Source organism: Vulpes vulpes, chromosome 5 (genome assembly GCF_048418805.1).
Source record: "Vulpes vulpes isolate BD-2025 chromosome 5, VulVul3, whole genome shotgun sequence".
NCBI classification, from domain to species: domain Eukaryota; kingdom Metazoa; phylum Chordata; class Mammalia; order Carnivora; family Canidae; genus Vulpes; species Vulpes vulpes.
This window is the reverse complement of record NC_132784.1, coordinates 68,542,533-68,555,353: the sequence shown is the minus strand read 5'-3', so window position 1 is coordinate 68,555,353 and position 12,821 is coordinate 68,542,533. Positions and strand designations below refer to the sequence as shown.

The 12,821-nt window shown below is 53.6% G+C and overlaps 1 protein-coding gene across 4 annotated transcripts in view; it reads right to left on the bottom strand.

The window, feature by feature from the left end:
* Positions 1-8,136, bottom strand: part of CTTN (cortactin) — a 32,313-nt gene extending 24,177 nt beyond the window's left edge. For 2 of the 4 annotated variants that reach the window (XM_072758672.1, XM_072758673.1), the window contains exons 1-4: positions 7,997-8,136; positions 4,273-4,369; positions 1,676-1,762; positions 1,496-1,569 (exon numbers count right to left, since the gene is read on the bottom strand). In XM_072758672.1, coding sequence (XP_072614773.1) covers positions 1,496-1,569; positions 1,676-1,762 — 161 coding nt within the window. In that variant the 5' untranslated portion in view covers positions 4,273-4,369; positions 7,997-8,136. Of the gene's footprint in view, positions 1-1,495; positions 1,570-1,675; positions 1,763-4,272; positions 4,370-6,865; positions 7,026-7,996 lie in introns of those variants that run through there. The other 2 variants (XM_026004208.2, XM_026004207.2) reach the window with 2 other exon arrangements.
* Positions 8,137-12,821: the final 4,685 nt, after the last annotated feature.

Sequence of the window (12,821 nt, the reverse complement as noted above, 5' to 3'; positions counted from 1 at the left end):
GTAATGGGACTAGAAGAACCAGTTCTGTGAGCGCCACCCCGAAGCAGAAGGGGAAACCAAGTCAGCAGCCCCTTACCCCAGATACCCTGGGGACACTGGTGGAGGGCAGCGAGGCCAAACACTTAGTGTCCCTTTACTTCAACTATCCCAACTTTCTGAATATTCAAAGGTGAAATCAAAGACTTTCAGAATTCATCATTCAAAGCCGTTTTTTACTTCAAATACTGGGAACTGTCAAAGAGATCACAAGGCGTGGTCACAACCTGGCCGGTGAGGGAGCCTCTATAGCTGCTACCATCAGGAGGCCAGAGTAGCACAAGGTCACCCCTCTGGGATGTCCAGGGGACACCACGTCCGCACCTTCAACATCTGGACAACAATCTCAGAAGTGTAGCGAGAAAGCAAACCAGGCTTGGCCACTGCCCGACCCTCTTTGGAGCAGAAGGAGGAAGGACACCTGGAAGGACCACAGGGCACCTGGAACATTCCCAGAGGCTGCTCTACCAGAGCTTGCACAACACCCGACATGTCTCAAAACCATGGGAATGGAGGAAATGAGGAGAGGAATAGGTGACTTAACCCGTTTGGGAGGCAGCCTGAGCCACGATGAGGCTGGCTCCCCTCATGGCAGGCCCAGGGCCCTCTCTCTCTACATCCTCTGGGGACTTCTGTGGAGGGTTGGGCTCAGCAAGTCAGGGAGGAACAGACTCTGGAGTCTAAAATCCCCACACTCCAGACCTCACCCTCTTTCATGATTTACTGACTCTTTCTCAGCCAAGAACAGCTTCACTTTCCTGAAAGACAGTGGGGCCAAGTAAGACAGACTCTGCCAACAGCCCCAACAGGCCACTGGGTCAGGGACGGTCCTTTATACGCAGGGACCTTCTGCTGCCAGTGCGACCTAAACATAAGTCTGAGCTTTTATCTACACTTCGGGACAAGGAAACGCCACCCGCAGATGTGACAGCTCATGATAGGACCAAGTCGGGAGCAAGGCCACGTTCCCCTACAAGGGCTATCATCCAGTTCTCCTATGTGGGGCTTTCTGCAGGAACACAGCGCTTAGAATCTGGCTCCCAGGACCCAGAGGACAGAGATAAAACAGTAAAATTATAACAAAATAACAGGAGGAGGATGTTTCAGGTCTCAGGCATTCAGAGACATGGTGTGTGTTAGGAACGTGACCCCAGCACGGCAAGTGCAGGGAACGACAACCCGTGAGGAGACCTCCACTACCCATAGAACGGACCCTGGAACTAACCATGAGACTCGTCTGCAACAGGGACTCAGATGTCACTGCGCACATGAGCACATGCATGTGCAGGTGGAGGTCACTGCGTCTCACTTGCCTTGTGTGGCAGCAGCACTGCACTGGACACAGTGACATGCACGTGGCAAGCAGGGGACCACGTGAGCAACATGGGCCAGCACCCCACCCAACCAGCCCTCCGCCTTTCAGGGCACCATTTTCACACTGTCATGGAGACAGTCTTACTTGATGTGCTCCTGGTGCCCAGACCCCGTCACAGTTTTCGCCCCCCACCTCTGCTCCTTCTCGCTCACGTCGTTCTGAAAAGAAGAATAAACAATCAGCAGAGTCCACACGGCCCACATGAGCACCAGAGGAAAGCCACTTTCAGGACAAGTACAGCAAGGGTGGGCTGGTGACTCGTACCACAAAGTCAGGGTCAGTCTCCCAGTCATCGGCGCCCCCGTCGTCCTGGGTGATGGACACAGCATGGCCTGCCGAAGCCTTCCACATCTGAAAGAGCAGAGTACAGGGTCACGGAGGCTGACCCAATGGCTCCCAGCCCCTGGCTCCCCAACTCCGACCCAGCTCGGGGGCCGTGTAGCTAGGCCAGCGAGGGAGCATGCATCATCCCCACGCCGACCACAAAAGCACAAAAAAAAGAAACAGAAGGTTGCGTTTCTAACACTGTTTTCAAACGGCATGCAAAGCGTGCGTGAGAAACACTCCAGCTTCAGGCACCTGGTGGCCCAGTTGGTGAAGCATCTGCCTTCAGCTCAGGTCATGATCTCGGTCCTGGGATTGAGCCCCCCATTGGGCTCCCTGCTCAGCCCCTGTATGCTTTTTCCTCTCCCTGCCATTCCCCCTGCTTGTGCTCTATCTCTATGTCAAATAAATAAATAAAATCTTAAAAAGAAAGAAAAGAAAAAAAAAAAGAGAAAAGAAAAAAGAAAAGAAAGAAAGAAAAGAAAAAAGAAAAGAAAAGAAAGGAAAAGAAAGGAAAAAAAAGAAAAGAAAAGAAAAGAAAAGAAAAGAAAAGAAAAGAAAAGAAAAGAAAAGAAGACAGACCGACCCTGGCTTCAATTCAAATGAGAAAATTTTCTGGAAAATAAAAAAGCCACATGTGCGCTTACTTCATTAAGAATACATCCCTCCTTCACGGAGTTATGAAAACAGCTTTGTCCAAACAGATGAAAGCACCCAACATTTTGAGTGTAAAACCTAACTTACCACAACTTTAGAAAAACAAAAAGTACCCATTCTGAATTCAAGTACTTACTGGACACGTAACAGTGACTTCCTTAACTTAGACTCTGACAACTGAATAAATGTTTCAAGTGATATATTAGAGATTCGCTTCACCATCTATCCAGGGAAGAACCCAGTACATGAAATGCAAACTTTTCCCCATACCAGGCAGCCCTGAGGACGGGCTGTGGCCTTTCTGCCCCGGCTAGAAGGTTTTACCTGGCACGCAGAACAAGGACAGTTGCTTCACAGCTGAACACCACAAGCATTCTCCTAAGAGAACTAGACTATGAGAACGGACTTCTTTTCCCCAGAAGTATTAATACAATTTCACCTAGGCCAGGAAGCAATTGGAAAATTATTCTAACTCCGAAGCTCTGTCCATGTGTGTGAACTGAGAACATCCAATGGACGCTTTCTGTGGTGCCACTCTGGTGCTTCTGTGGCTTGAAATCACACAGGACAAAAGCCCCCCACGAGCCCAAGAACCTATCTAGATATGCCCCCCCCACCACCTCCAGCTCTGCTGGGCCTCAAGTCCAGATTCCAGGTGGTAGTGAGGAGCGAATCAGTGCACAGCGCTCTCAAGTTCCCAGATGTGACTCCAGCCACTGTCACCTGGGCAGGAGCAGTTTGCCAGGGTGTAAGGCAGCATCAACTGTCTCTCCAAGGCCACCTCAAACCTTGCTTCCCTCTGTCCAGCTGTCTCAAGCACAGCAAGAATTTCCCAGGTGTAATCCGCTTTTGACACAATTTTAAAGAGCAAACAGACTAAACTCTCAGCCCTGGGAGGAGCACATGCCCATTTACAAATGAAATAACCAGGACACCTAGGTGGCTTAGCGGTTTAGCGCCTGCCTTCGACCCAGGCATGATCCTGGAGTCCTGGGATCGAGTTCCACATCAGGCTGCCTGCATGAGCCTGCTTCTCCCTCTGCCTGTGACTCTGCCTCTCTCTCTCTGTGTGTCTCTCATGAATAAAATAAAATTTAAAAAAATCTTTAAAAAAAAGAAAAAAAAAAAAAAAAAAAAGAACAAACAGCTGCTAGAAAGTCAAGTGATTTGCCCACAGTCCCTGCCTCTCGGAGTCAAGTCTGTCCCTGGCACCACACTAGAAAGAGGCCACCCAACTGCACGACTTCGGCTGCCCACACATCAAGCCACTGAGGTCCCAACTGCTGAGAACAGGGTCTCTGGGGAGGGCCAGAGAGGCTATGTGTCCCCCAAAGGCAAAGGTGAAAGAGATCGCTGCCTGTTGCTTTCATAGACTCATTAGGACACGGCAGAGCCGATTTTCACTGGTCCTTCTGGAAGCCAGCCTCCTCAGAGGACAGGGTGAGCATTGGCACCTGCTTCCTACCATCATGACTGGCAGCTCCTCCCACCTTCCACAGCACACGCACAAGGGACCAGGTGGTTCCTCCCAGGACAGAGATGCTTCCTATTCCTGCACTCCAGAGTTTTCTGGGATCCCTTTCTCTTTCTAAACCACAGGCAACACTGCAAACGGGACTGACTCACTTATTTCTAAGTAATCTCTACACCCAGCGTAGTGGTCAAACTCACAATCCCAAGATCAACAGTTGCATGCTCTTCTGACTGACCCAGCCAGGCGCCCCTTGATTTTACTTTTTAAACCATGAAATTTCCTCCCAGGAAATTACTGTCCCTAGCTCCGCAGACCCAGAGGGAGGACACTCACTCCTCTCCTTCCTCAGGGACCTACCCTGACAGTCTGAGGGGAGAGAAGATTAGAACGCTCCAAATGCACAAACCTTTCTTTCCGGCTGAAGACCAAAGGCTGCTCACGAATTTCTGTGTAAAGCCCAGGGATCCGATGAGGAATTTCCAGGCATTTGGGAGTGATTCTGTCTGTAAAAAGATGAAGAATAAAAAGCTCAGAAGGAAGTCTACTGACAGGCACTCTGGGCAAATGCTTCTGTGAGCAGGTCCTTTCAGGAAACTGACATCCTCCTACGCTTCACAAGGCTTTGTAAAGAAATCTGAAGGGAGGATGACAAGATTTGCATTTTACTAACCTAAAAACTCAAACGATTTTCAGACACATTGAGAAACTACGGAAAATAATAAGTTTCAGAAGATTTATAGCTGTATAAACTTTCTTCCTGGTGCAAACGGAAATTATTGCTGCAATCGTTAGCAGCCGTCTTCTGTTGGCTATGATTCTTACATGTCTCCATTTTTTGCTCATTCTAAATTATGACTTTGCTAAAAATAATAAAATTATATTACCTTGAGCCTAAAAAAAATAAAAGGAAAACTCTGATGGGATCATGAAGTGGCTGGGAGACAAAAGCAGCACAGTGATGGCTATCTAGATGAGAAGTGGCACAACTCGGGGAGCAGGGCAGAAGCGGGTAGCGCCTCTAATGAGCAGACACGGTTATCACACAGAGATCAAGACTCCAATTCCCCCAAGGCACCGATGACCACCTCCCCCCCCCCCAACACGAGACAACAGCCTCCACGGGCACTGTACTGTACTGCTAGACATTACAGAGCAGACAAATAGTCCCCTCGTTCCCTAGGAACAAGCCAGACACAAGCCCAAGCCGCTTACGTCAGCATGCAGCCTCATCACACGTTAGGAACTGGAGGATTGGTGCTCTGCTAGCCTTCCCTACATTCAATTTCCTGACCCTACTATATCACTCCTCTCTCCTCAGTCCCCTGAGAACTCTAACTTCTGTAGGCTGCTCCGCTTATGCTAGGTACTGAGATTAGTGTTGTAAACAGCAAGCATCTACAGAAGTCTATCCAAGGGCAGCTGGTGAGAGCCTCAAATCTACAATGTATTACCCCCCAAAATTATATTGCTCCCCCAAAATTTTAAATTTAAAAAAAAAAATCACAGAAATAACTGAAAATGTAAATAGTTGGGATTTTCTTGGACCTAAAAATAAGGCCTTTGGCACCCTACCTCACACCACACACAAAAATTAACTCAAAAAACAGGTCAAAGATCTCAAAGCTAAACTTAAACCATTAAACTCTCACAAGAAAACCTAAGTATAGATTTTCATCACCTTCAATCTGCCAACAGTTCTTAGATAGGCCTCCAAAAGCACAAGCCAGAAAACTTAAGAACAGGGAACTGGGGCGGGGGGGGGGGGGGGGGGAAGGGGGGGCCTCTGAGTAGACATTTCTCCGAAGATAAATAAATGGCTACTAAGCTCATGAAAAGACACTCAGTATCATTAACCATGAAAGAAATGCAAATCAAAGCCACAAGTGAGCTACCTCAGCACTCATCCCAGGATGGCTAAAATAAAAAATCAGACTGTAACAAGTCTTGGAGGAGGGTACCAGAAATCCCAACCACAGTGCTGGTGGGACCAAAAAATGAGTTAACAGTGTGGCAGGTCCTCAAAAGGTTAAACACAGTTACCACTTGGCCCAGGGATCCCAACCCCCAACCAATCTCCAACCACAGAGACTCACCCAAAAGAAAGGAAAATTTATGTGTACACGAAACCTTGCCCAGGAATGCTCACAGCAATATTAGTCATAATAGCCAGAAAGCAAAACCAACGCAGATGCCCACACCACGTGGGTACATGTGATCCATTCATGCAATGAAATATTATTTGGCCATAAATAGGAGTGAAGGCCTGACAGACTCTACAACACGAATGACTGTAGAAAACAAGCTAAGGGAAAGAAGCCAGACACAAAAACTCAAATATTACAGCATCATTTACATGAAGTATCCAGAACTGGCAAACCTAGAGAGACAAAGAGATTACTGGTTGCCTCGTGTTGGAAGGAGAGGTAATAGGGATTCCCTCCCGCTGAGGTGACAAAATTATTCTCAAATTGATTGTGATGATGGTTGCACAATTCTGCAAGTATACTACAAAACTACTTACCCGTATCCTTTAAATGGGTGAATTATACAGTGTGTGAATTGCATCTCAATGAAACCATTACCAAAAACCACTTCTCACCATCAACAGACCTTCCTTGCAAACAGTCACACATATTCTTCAAGTCTGCACGAGTGTGATGTCACGGGGTACAGCCACAGAAACTGAGTAGAAAACTCTACAGGATAGTTCTAGCTTCCCATTAAAGTCACTATCTCCAGTGCAGCAGAGACGCAGGGAGAAAAAGGCGGCTTTGGAGCAGCCAAACAGCTGCCCCCAGGCCCACCCCTCACACGACCCTTCCACGGGGGAAAGCCCCCCCCCCCAGCTTGGGTGTGCAGCTCGGCGGGCTCTGAGCACCAGGCTGCACAGTCACATACGCGCAGTGTGAGTGTGTGACAGGTGGGTGCTGGGACACACTGCCATCCTGCACCGCTCCCAGTGACTCAGGCACTCGACCACACCCTTTCTGAGCACCTACCTGTGCTGTGGGCGCCCAACAAATCAGAATCAGATTACAACCACTTCCAAGTGCTTGAAAGATAATACGCCTGTGGAAACGGAGCGGCCAGAAGCCAGCTGTACCACTGGGAGACAGGGTACGGGACGAGTCTGCAGCCCCTGCCTCTCCTCTTATTCCCGAGCCTTGGGGAGCGACCTTGAGGGCTCTTCCTGCCGCCTGGGGCTCTGGGCGCGCTCCGGGAAGACAGGCTGCCTCCCCACGCCCCGGCCAGGCCGGCAGCGCAGCAGGGGCGGCACAGCCCTCTCCCGGGCCGGCCGGGCCGGGCCGGGCCGGGCCCGCCGCCAGAACCCAAGGGGTTAACCCCGGACCCAGCCCGCGGGGCCGAGGCGACTCAGCCCAAACGGGGCGCCGCGGGGCGGTCCCGGACGGGGGTCGGGGGACTCGGCTGCTCCAGGGCTGCGGTCAGCGGGAGGTGGGCTCCTCCCCCGGAGACTCCAGCTCCCGGGGCCCGTCCCCTCTCCTCCGAGCCCCAGTGGGGGGATGAAGCTCCCGGGACAGTCAGGAGACGCAAACGCATAAAACGGCCCCAAAAGACCTTCCTGCTGCCTTCCCACACGCCCGGGGGACGGGCTGCTCCCGACGGAGAGCCCTGGCCCCAAGCAGCCGCCGCTGCGCCTGGCGCTGCCTTCCCGGGCCCCGGCCAGAACCTGCGGGCAGGTGCGCCCTCCGGACCCGGGCCGCCCCTCGGACCCCCGCCCTCCCCCCAGGGGCCCGGGCCGCCCCCTCCCCCCCTCCCCCCCGCTCCCCTCCCCCTCCCCCTCCCCCCAGGGGCCCGGGCCGCCCCCTCCCCCCCTCCCCCCCGTTCCCCTCCCCCTCCCCCTCCCCCCAGGGGCCCGGGCCGCCCCTCCCCCCGCTCCCCTCCCCCTCCCCCTCCCCCCTCGGAGCCGGGAGCCCTCCTCCCCGAGCCCAGCCCCCGCTCGCGCCCCACCCCGCCCCCCGCGCCCGCAACCGCGAGCGGAAGAGCGGCGAGACCGCAGCGACCGCCGCTTCCTTCCCGTTCCGAGGCCGGCGGCGCCCAGGGCACCGGCCGGGGAGCCCCCCCCGCCCCCCTCACCCCGCCCCCCCCGGGAGGAGGCCGCGTTCGCTCACCGCCGCACGACTCGCTCCGCCGCCCCGGCCCCGCCGCGCCTGCGGCTCCCGGCGCCCGGTCCACTTCCGGTTCCGCGGCGGGGGCGGGGCTGCATCCGGGTCCCGGCGAGGCCCCGCCCCGCGCCCTCCGGGTGGGCGGCCGCGGCCCCGGCTGCTCCCGCGCCCGCGTGGCACGGCCGCGCCCTCGGTCGGCGCAGGCGCGAGCCCCGCCGGTGCGGCCGCGGAGCCCACCCGAGACGGAGGCCGCGCGGGGGCCGCCCGCCCTGACCGCGCGCCGGGCGGACGCTGCCGGGGCGGGGGGGGCTCCAGGATCCGCAGCCCCGCCCCCCCCCGCTGGCCAGCCACGGAGGGCCCAGCAGCTTCATCGTCCACCCCCGTTCTTCCCCCGTCCTCGCATCCTCCACCCTCTCCGGCCGTGCATCTACCCAGGCATCCTACACAATACACCCACCACCCATTTACTCAGCCAGACAAGACCATATATGTATCAAGAGCAGAAAGCACAATAAACAAGGACCTTATCCTCAGGGACCTTCCAGCTTAGAAGGGAAGTCAGGCATAATCACACAGATACATAAGTAGGAAACAAGATAAATGTTATAAGGAACTCAAAAGTATTGTGGAATTGTACTGGGAAGGAGGTGGGACCTCACCTCACCAAGGAGATCAGAGACGGATTCTCTGGGCAATTAACATCTGCACCGAGATCTAAAAGCCAAGTAAAAGTAAGGAGGTCAGGAGGGAAGAATTTTGCAGGCAGTGGAAATAGCATGTGCAAAGGTCCTGAGGCAGGGGAACTGAAAAAAGATCAGTGTAGCAGAAGCATGGTGATGAAGCAGGGCAGCGGGGTAAGATGGGGCCAGGTCATGTAGAGGCCAGCAGAACACAGCAAGGACTTTGATCTAAATAAATATTAAATGGGGAGTCTTTAGAGGAAGTTGAGCAGAGAAGAGACATCATAAAGTTTGAATTGTAATGAGATTCTTCTGGCTGCTGTGTGGGGAATAGATGGGAAGACAGCCAAGTAGGAGCCTAGGACAGCCAGTGCAAGCAAATTGATGACAGTAGGTAAGATGGAGAGACATGAGTAGATACAAGAGACATTTAGAAACTTAGATTATCAGGTTCAAGGATGTATTAGGAGTGGGAAAGGAGATGTCAGGTGTTAAAGGATAATTTTTTTTTGAATAAAGTGATTTTCATAAACATCTACCTGTAAAATGAGTGCATGTCAAAGATTTTATATGACTTAATAATGAATGAAGCAATAAGATGTTCCAGCTTTTCAAAGGAGAAGCCAGGGGAATGCTGACATGAGTTTGCGAAAACCAGTCTATCCATTGGGCAATAGTCAACTGTATTTCACAAAACTCAGTTAATTTGCATTATTTACAGACAAGAATTATTTGCACTGCTGTCTGTTTTCTTTTTCTTTTTAAAGATCTATTTATTTATTCATGAGAGACACACAGAGAGTGGCAGAGACATAAGCAGAGGGAGAAGCAGGCTCCCTGTAGGGAGCCTGACGTGGGACTCAATCCCAGGGCCCTGGGATCACGCCCTGAGCCAAAGGCAGACGCTCAACCACTGAGCCACCCAGATGCTCCCTGCTGTCTGTTTTCTTCAGAAGTAGGATATGGTGCAAAGACACACATCCCATGGAATCAAATGATTATCAAGGTCCCCTGAATTCTGCTTAAAGAATATCCAATAATCACTTTTGTCATTCTAAAATCTGAAATCTCTCCTTACAAAGAGATGACCCTAGCCCCTCTGAAGATGCTCAGACAGGGAAAATGGAGGGAGGTGGGGAGGGGGGAAAGGGGGAGAGAGAAGCACCCAGATTGAAGGGTCGGCGTGAGAATACAGTTTTGGACTTGGTACATTTGAGGCGCAAAGTGAGGGGCTCAAGAGGTGAAGCCAGTCAGATGGGTTTCCAGCTGGAGCTTTCAAAGTAAACAGGAGAAGGGGGCACCTGGGTGGCTCAGTGATGGACCATCTGCCTTGAGAGTAGGTCGTGATCCCCGGGTCCTGGGATCAAGTCCCACATCAGAGTCCCTGCATGGAGCCTGCTTCTCCCTCTGTCTGTGTCTCTGCCTCTCTGTGTGTCTCTTATGAATAAATAAACAAAATCTTAAAAAAAAAAAAAAGTAAGCAGGAAAAGGATGTAAAAGGTAGGAAAGGGGTCCCTGGAGCAGGGAGAAATTCAAGCAGAGACATAGAGGTGGTAAAGAACCAGGTATGCATGGGGAACAGCGGGGTGCGGGTGGGGAGTTTGGAGAAAAAGAACGTGTTTTCCCGCCCACGTTACCACGGACGGTGCAGGGGGTGTGCAGCCCCGATCACAATCCTAGCTCCACCGCCTACGAGCGGTATGACAGTGGACAGTCACAGGTGCGTGCATTCCCATGCCTGTCTCCCGTGCAGCTAACACCTGCATCCTGGGATGGGGTGGTGATGTGAAGACCGAATGTCGTCTTATTAGCCGCAGGCCGGGCACGCAGGGAGCGCAGAGACAGGGGGAGAAAGCTGGTGGCGCAGGCAGGCCAGGTAGGATAGCTCCGTTTTCCTTAAGCAGAGATGGAGCTGCGAGGGGCTGCCGAGCACCCCGCCTCCTGAGCCACACAACCGTGGGCGCCTGCGGGGCCTGCGGAGACTACTCGGGGCACCCTCGTTCCCTAGCGCAGATCCCTGGACTCTGCGCCCAGGCTTCCCGCACCTGTCCTGCTCCTACGGGTAGTCCGACCGGCCTCGCACGCAAGCTCACCTAGCGCCCGGGGGCCGCCCGCCGCCCAGGCCCCAGCCAATCAGCACGCCGCAATCCTCTGGCGCTGATTGGTTCAGGCGTGGGCAGGTGCTCCCACCTGGCCCAATGGGACGGAAGCATCCGGGCGCTGTTCCTGCGCTAGTGAGGTGCAGACGCTGGCAGCCTGGTACCCGGGCGGGGGCGGCCCTCCGGCGGCCGGGCCCCCTCGTCCCGCGGCGTTGCGACCCCACGGGCTCCCGGCCTCCTGTTGCGGGGCCGAGTGGGGCCGAGCGGGGCCGAGCGGGGCCGAGGAGGCGCGGGAGGCGCGGGAGGCGCGGGAGGCGCGGGAGGCGCGGGAGGCCCGGAACCCGTGCACCTGCTGCGGCTGCTGCGCCAGGACCCAGGACCTCGCTGCCCCTCTCGGCCACGAGGGGAGGCGAGGTGGGAACCTGCCCGCACCCTCGTGGCGGCGCTGGAGGAGAAGCCCTCCTTGCGCTGCCAGCCCCGTGGCTGCAGGGCGCCCTTGGCTTCCCACGGCTGCACGGGACCTGTCCCCGAGCTGTCCCCGAGCTGCCGTCTCTTGCAGGGAGGCGTGGGATTAACTGCAGTCCGGGGTAAGCCCTTCCAGCCCTTACCGAATCCCGTCCTTGCCCTAGGAGGGAATATCCAGGTACAGGGGATTGCGATTTGGACTTACCTTTTTCTTTCTTCTGGAGGTTATGTTTTTAAGTGATCTCTGTGCCTCAGGTGGGGCTTGAACTCACAACCCTCAGATCCAGAGGCACGTGCTCAACGGCGGAGCCGCCCAGCCGCCCCCAGGGTTAGGTGTTTGGAGGCCACCATTCAGCTCACCACAAAGGCGCACGAAAACATTTTATTTTAAAGATTTAGGTATTGAAGAGAGAGTATGTGGAGACTCAGAGGGAGAGAAACTGAGCCAGAGCCCTAGCAGAGCTCCCATCTCAGGATCTCGAAGGTCATGACCTGAGCTGAAATCAAGAGTCAGAGGCTTAACCCACTGAGCCACCCAGGCGTGCTGAAAATGTTTTATTTTAAAATCAGAAGGAATAAAAAGGAACGTTGAGGTTGAATATATGTAATTACTGTGTTCATCTTGATACTAATACACCTGTAAAAATGTAACTTTTTCCCAGAGGAAGGAGCCCATAAACGTGCACAGGGCCTCTGGAAATCAGAGTTCCAAGTAGCTCACAAGGAGCCCAAATCTGACAGCCAGGTGATTAAAAAGATTAAAAAGCCAAGCCATAATTGAAGGCTCCGGTAGGAGATTTCTTGTCTGAGTAACTTGGAAGGAGGAGGGTACTGTAGGCTAAGTAGGAAGTCAGAACTGGCAGTAGGGGCCTGCCATTTGGCAACAGCCTGGCTTTATCAGGCACCATTGTGAGATTTTAAAAATATAGAGTGTTTCATCTTTTTCCCTCAAAACAGCTTTCTGAGCTGAAAATTATTTTTTAAGAAGAGAGTTCTTTAATTAAATTGAGGCAGGAGAAAGAGAATCTTCCTCCGGGGGCTCAGTGAGGAGGGGGCAGCAAGGGACCGGCCAGGTGTGACCTCCAGGGCCTGCTCCAGGAGCCACCCCACCTGACAGCCCCTTCCTTACCTTGCTCCCGCCCCGGAGGGGACACAGCCAGGGGCCCTACCCCAGCTGGTGGCCAGGGACCCGGAGCCGCCGGCAATAGCCTCTTCTTGAGGCTCTGGGGTGGCACCTGTGGGGTGCCCCTCGTGGCTGGTGGGATGACCCATGGAGAGGCCCTGAGAGGGATGCCAGGGCCCCGGGTCCAGCAGCGCCGGGGCTCCCAGGCTCCCGTCTTCCTATGGCCTTGCCACGTGGTCCCCAGCTCAGTCCACAAAGGACACCAAGAAAGAGAATCTTAAGCAGACTCCCTGCCCAGCTTGACACCAACACAGGGCTGGATCTCAGCACCCTGAGGTCATGACCTGAGCCAAAATCAAGCATTGGAGGATTAATTGACTGAGACACCCAAATGCCCCAAGAGCAGTTTTATTGATAGACGATTGCATAAAATACTTATAATGTATGATGAGATGTTTTTATTT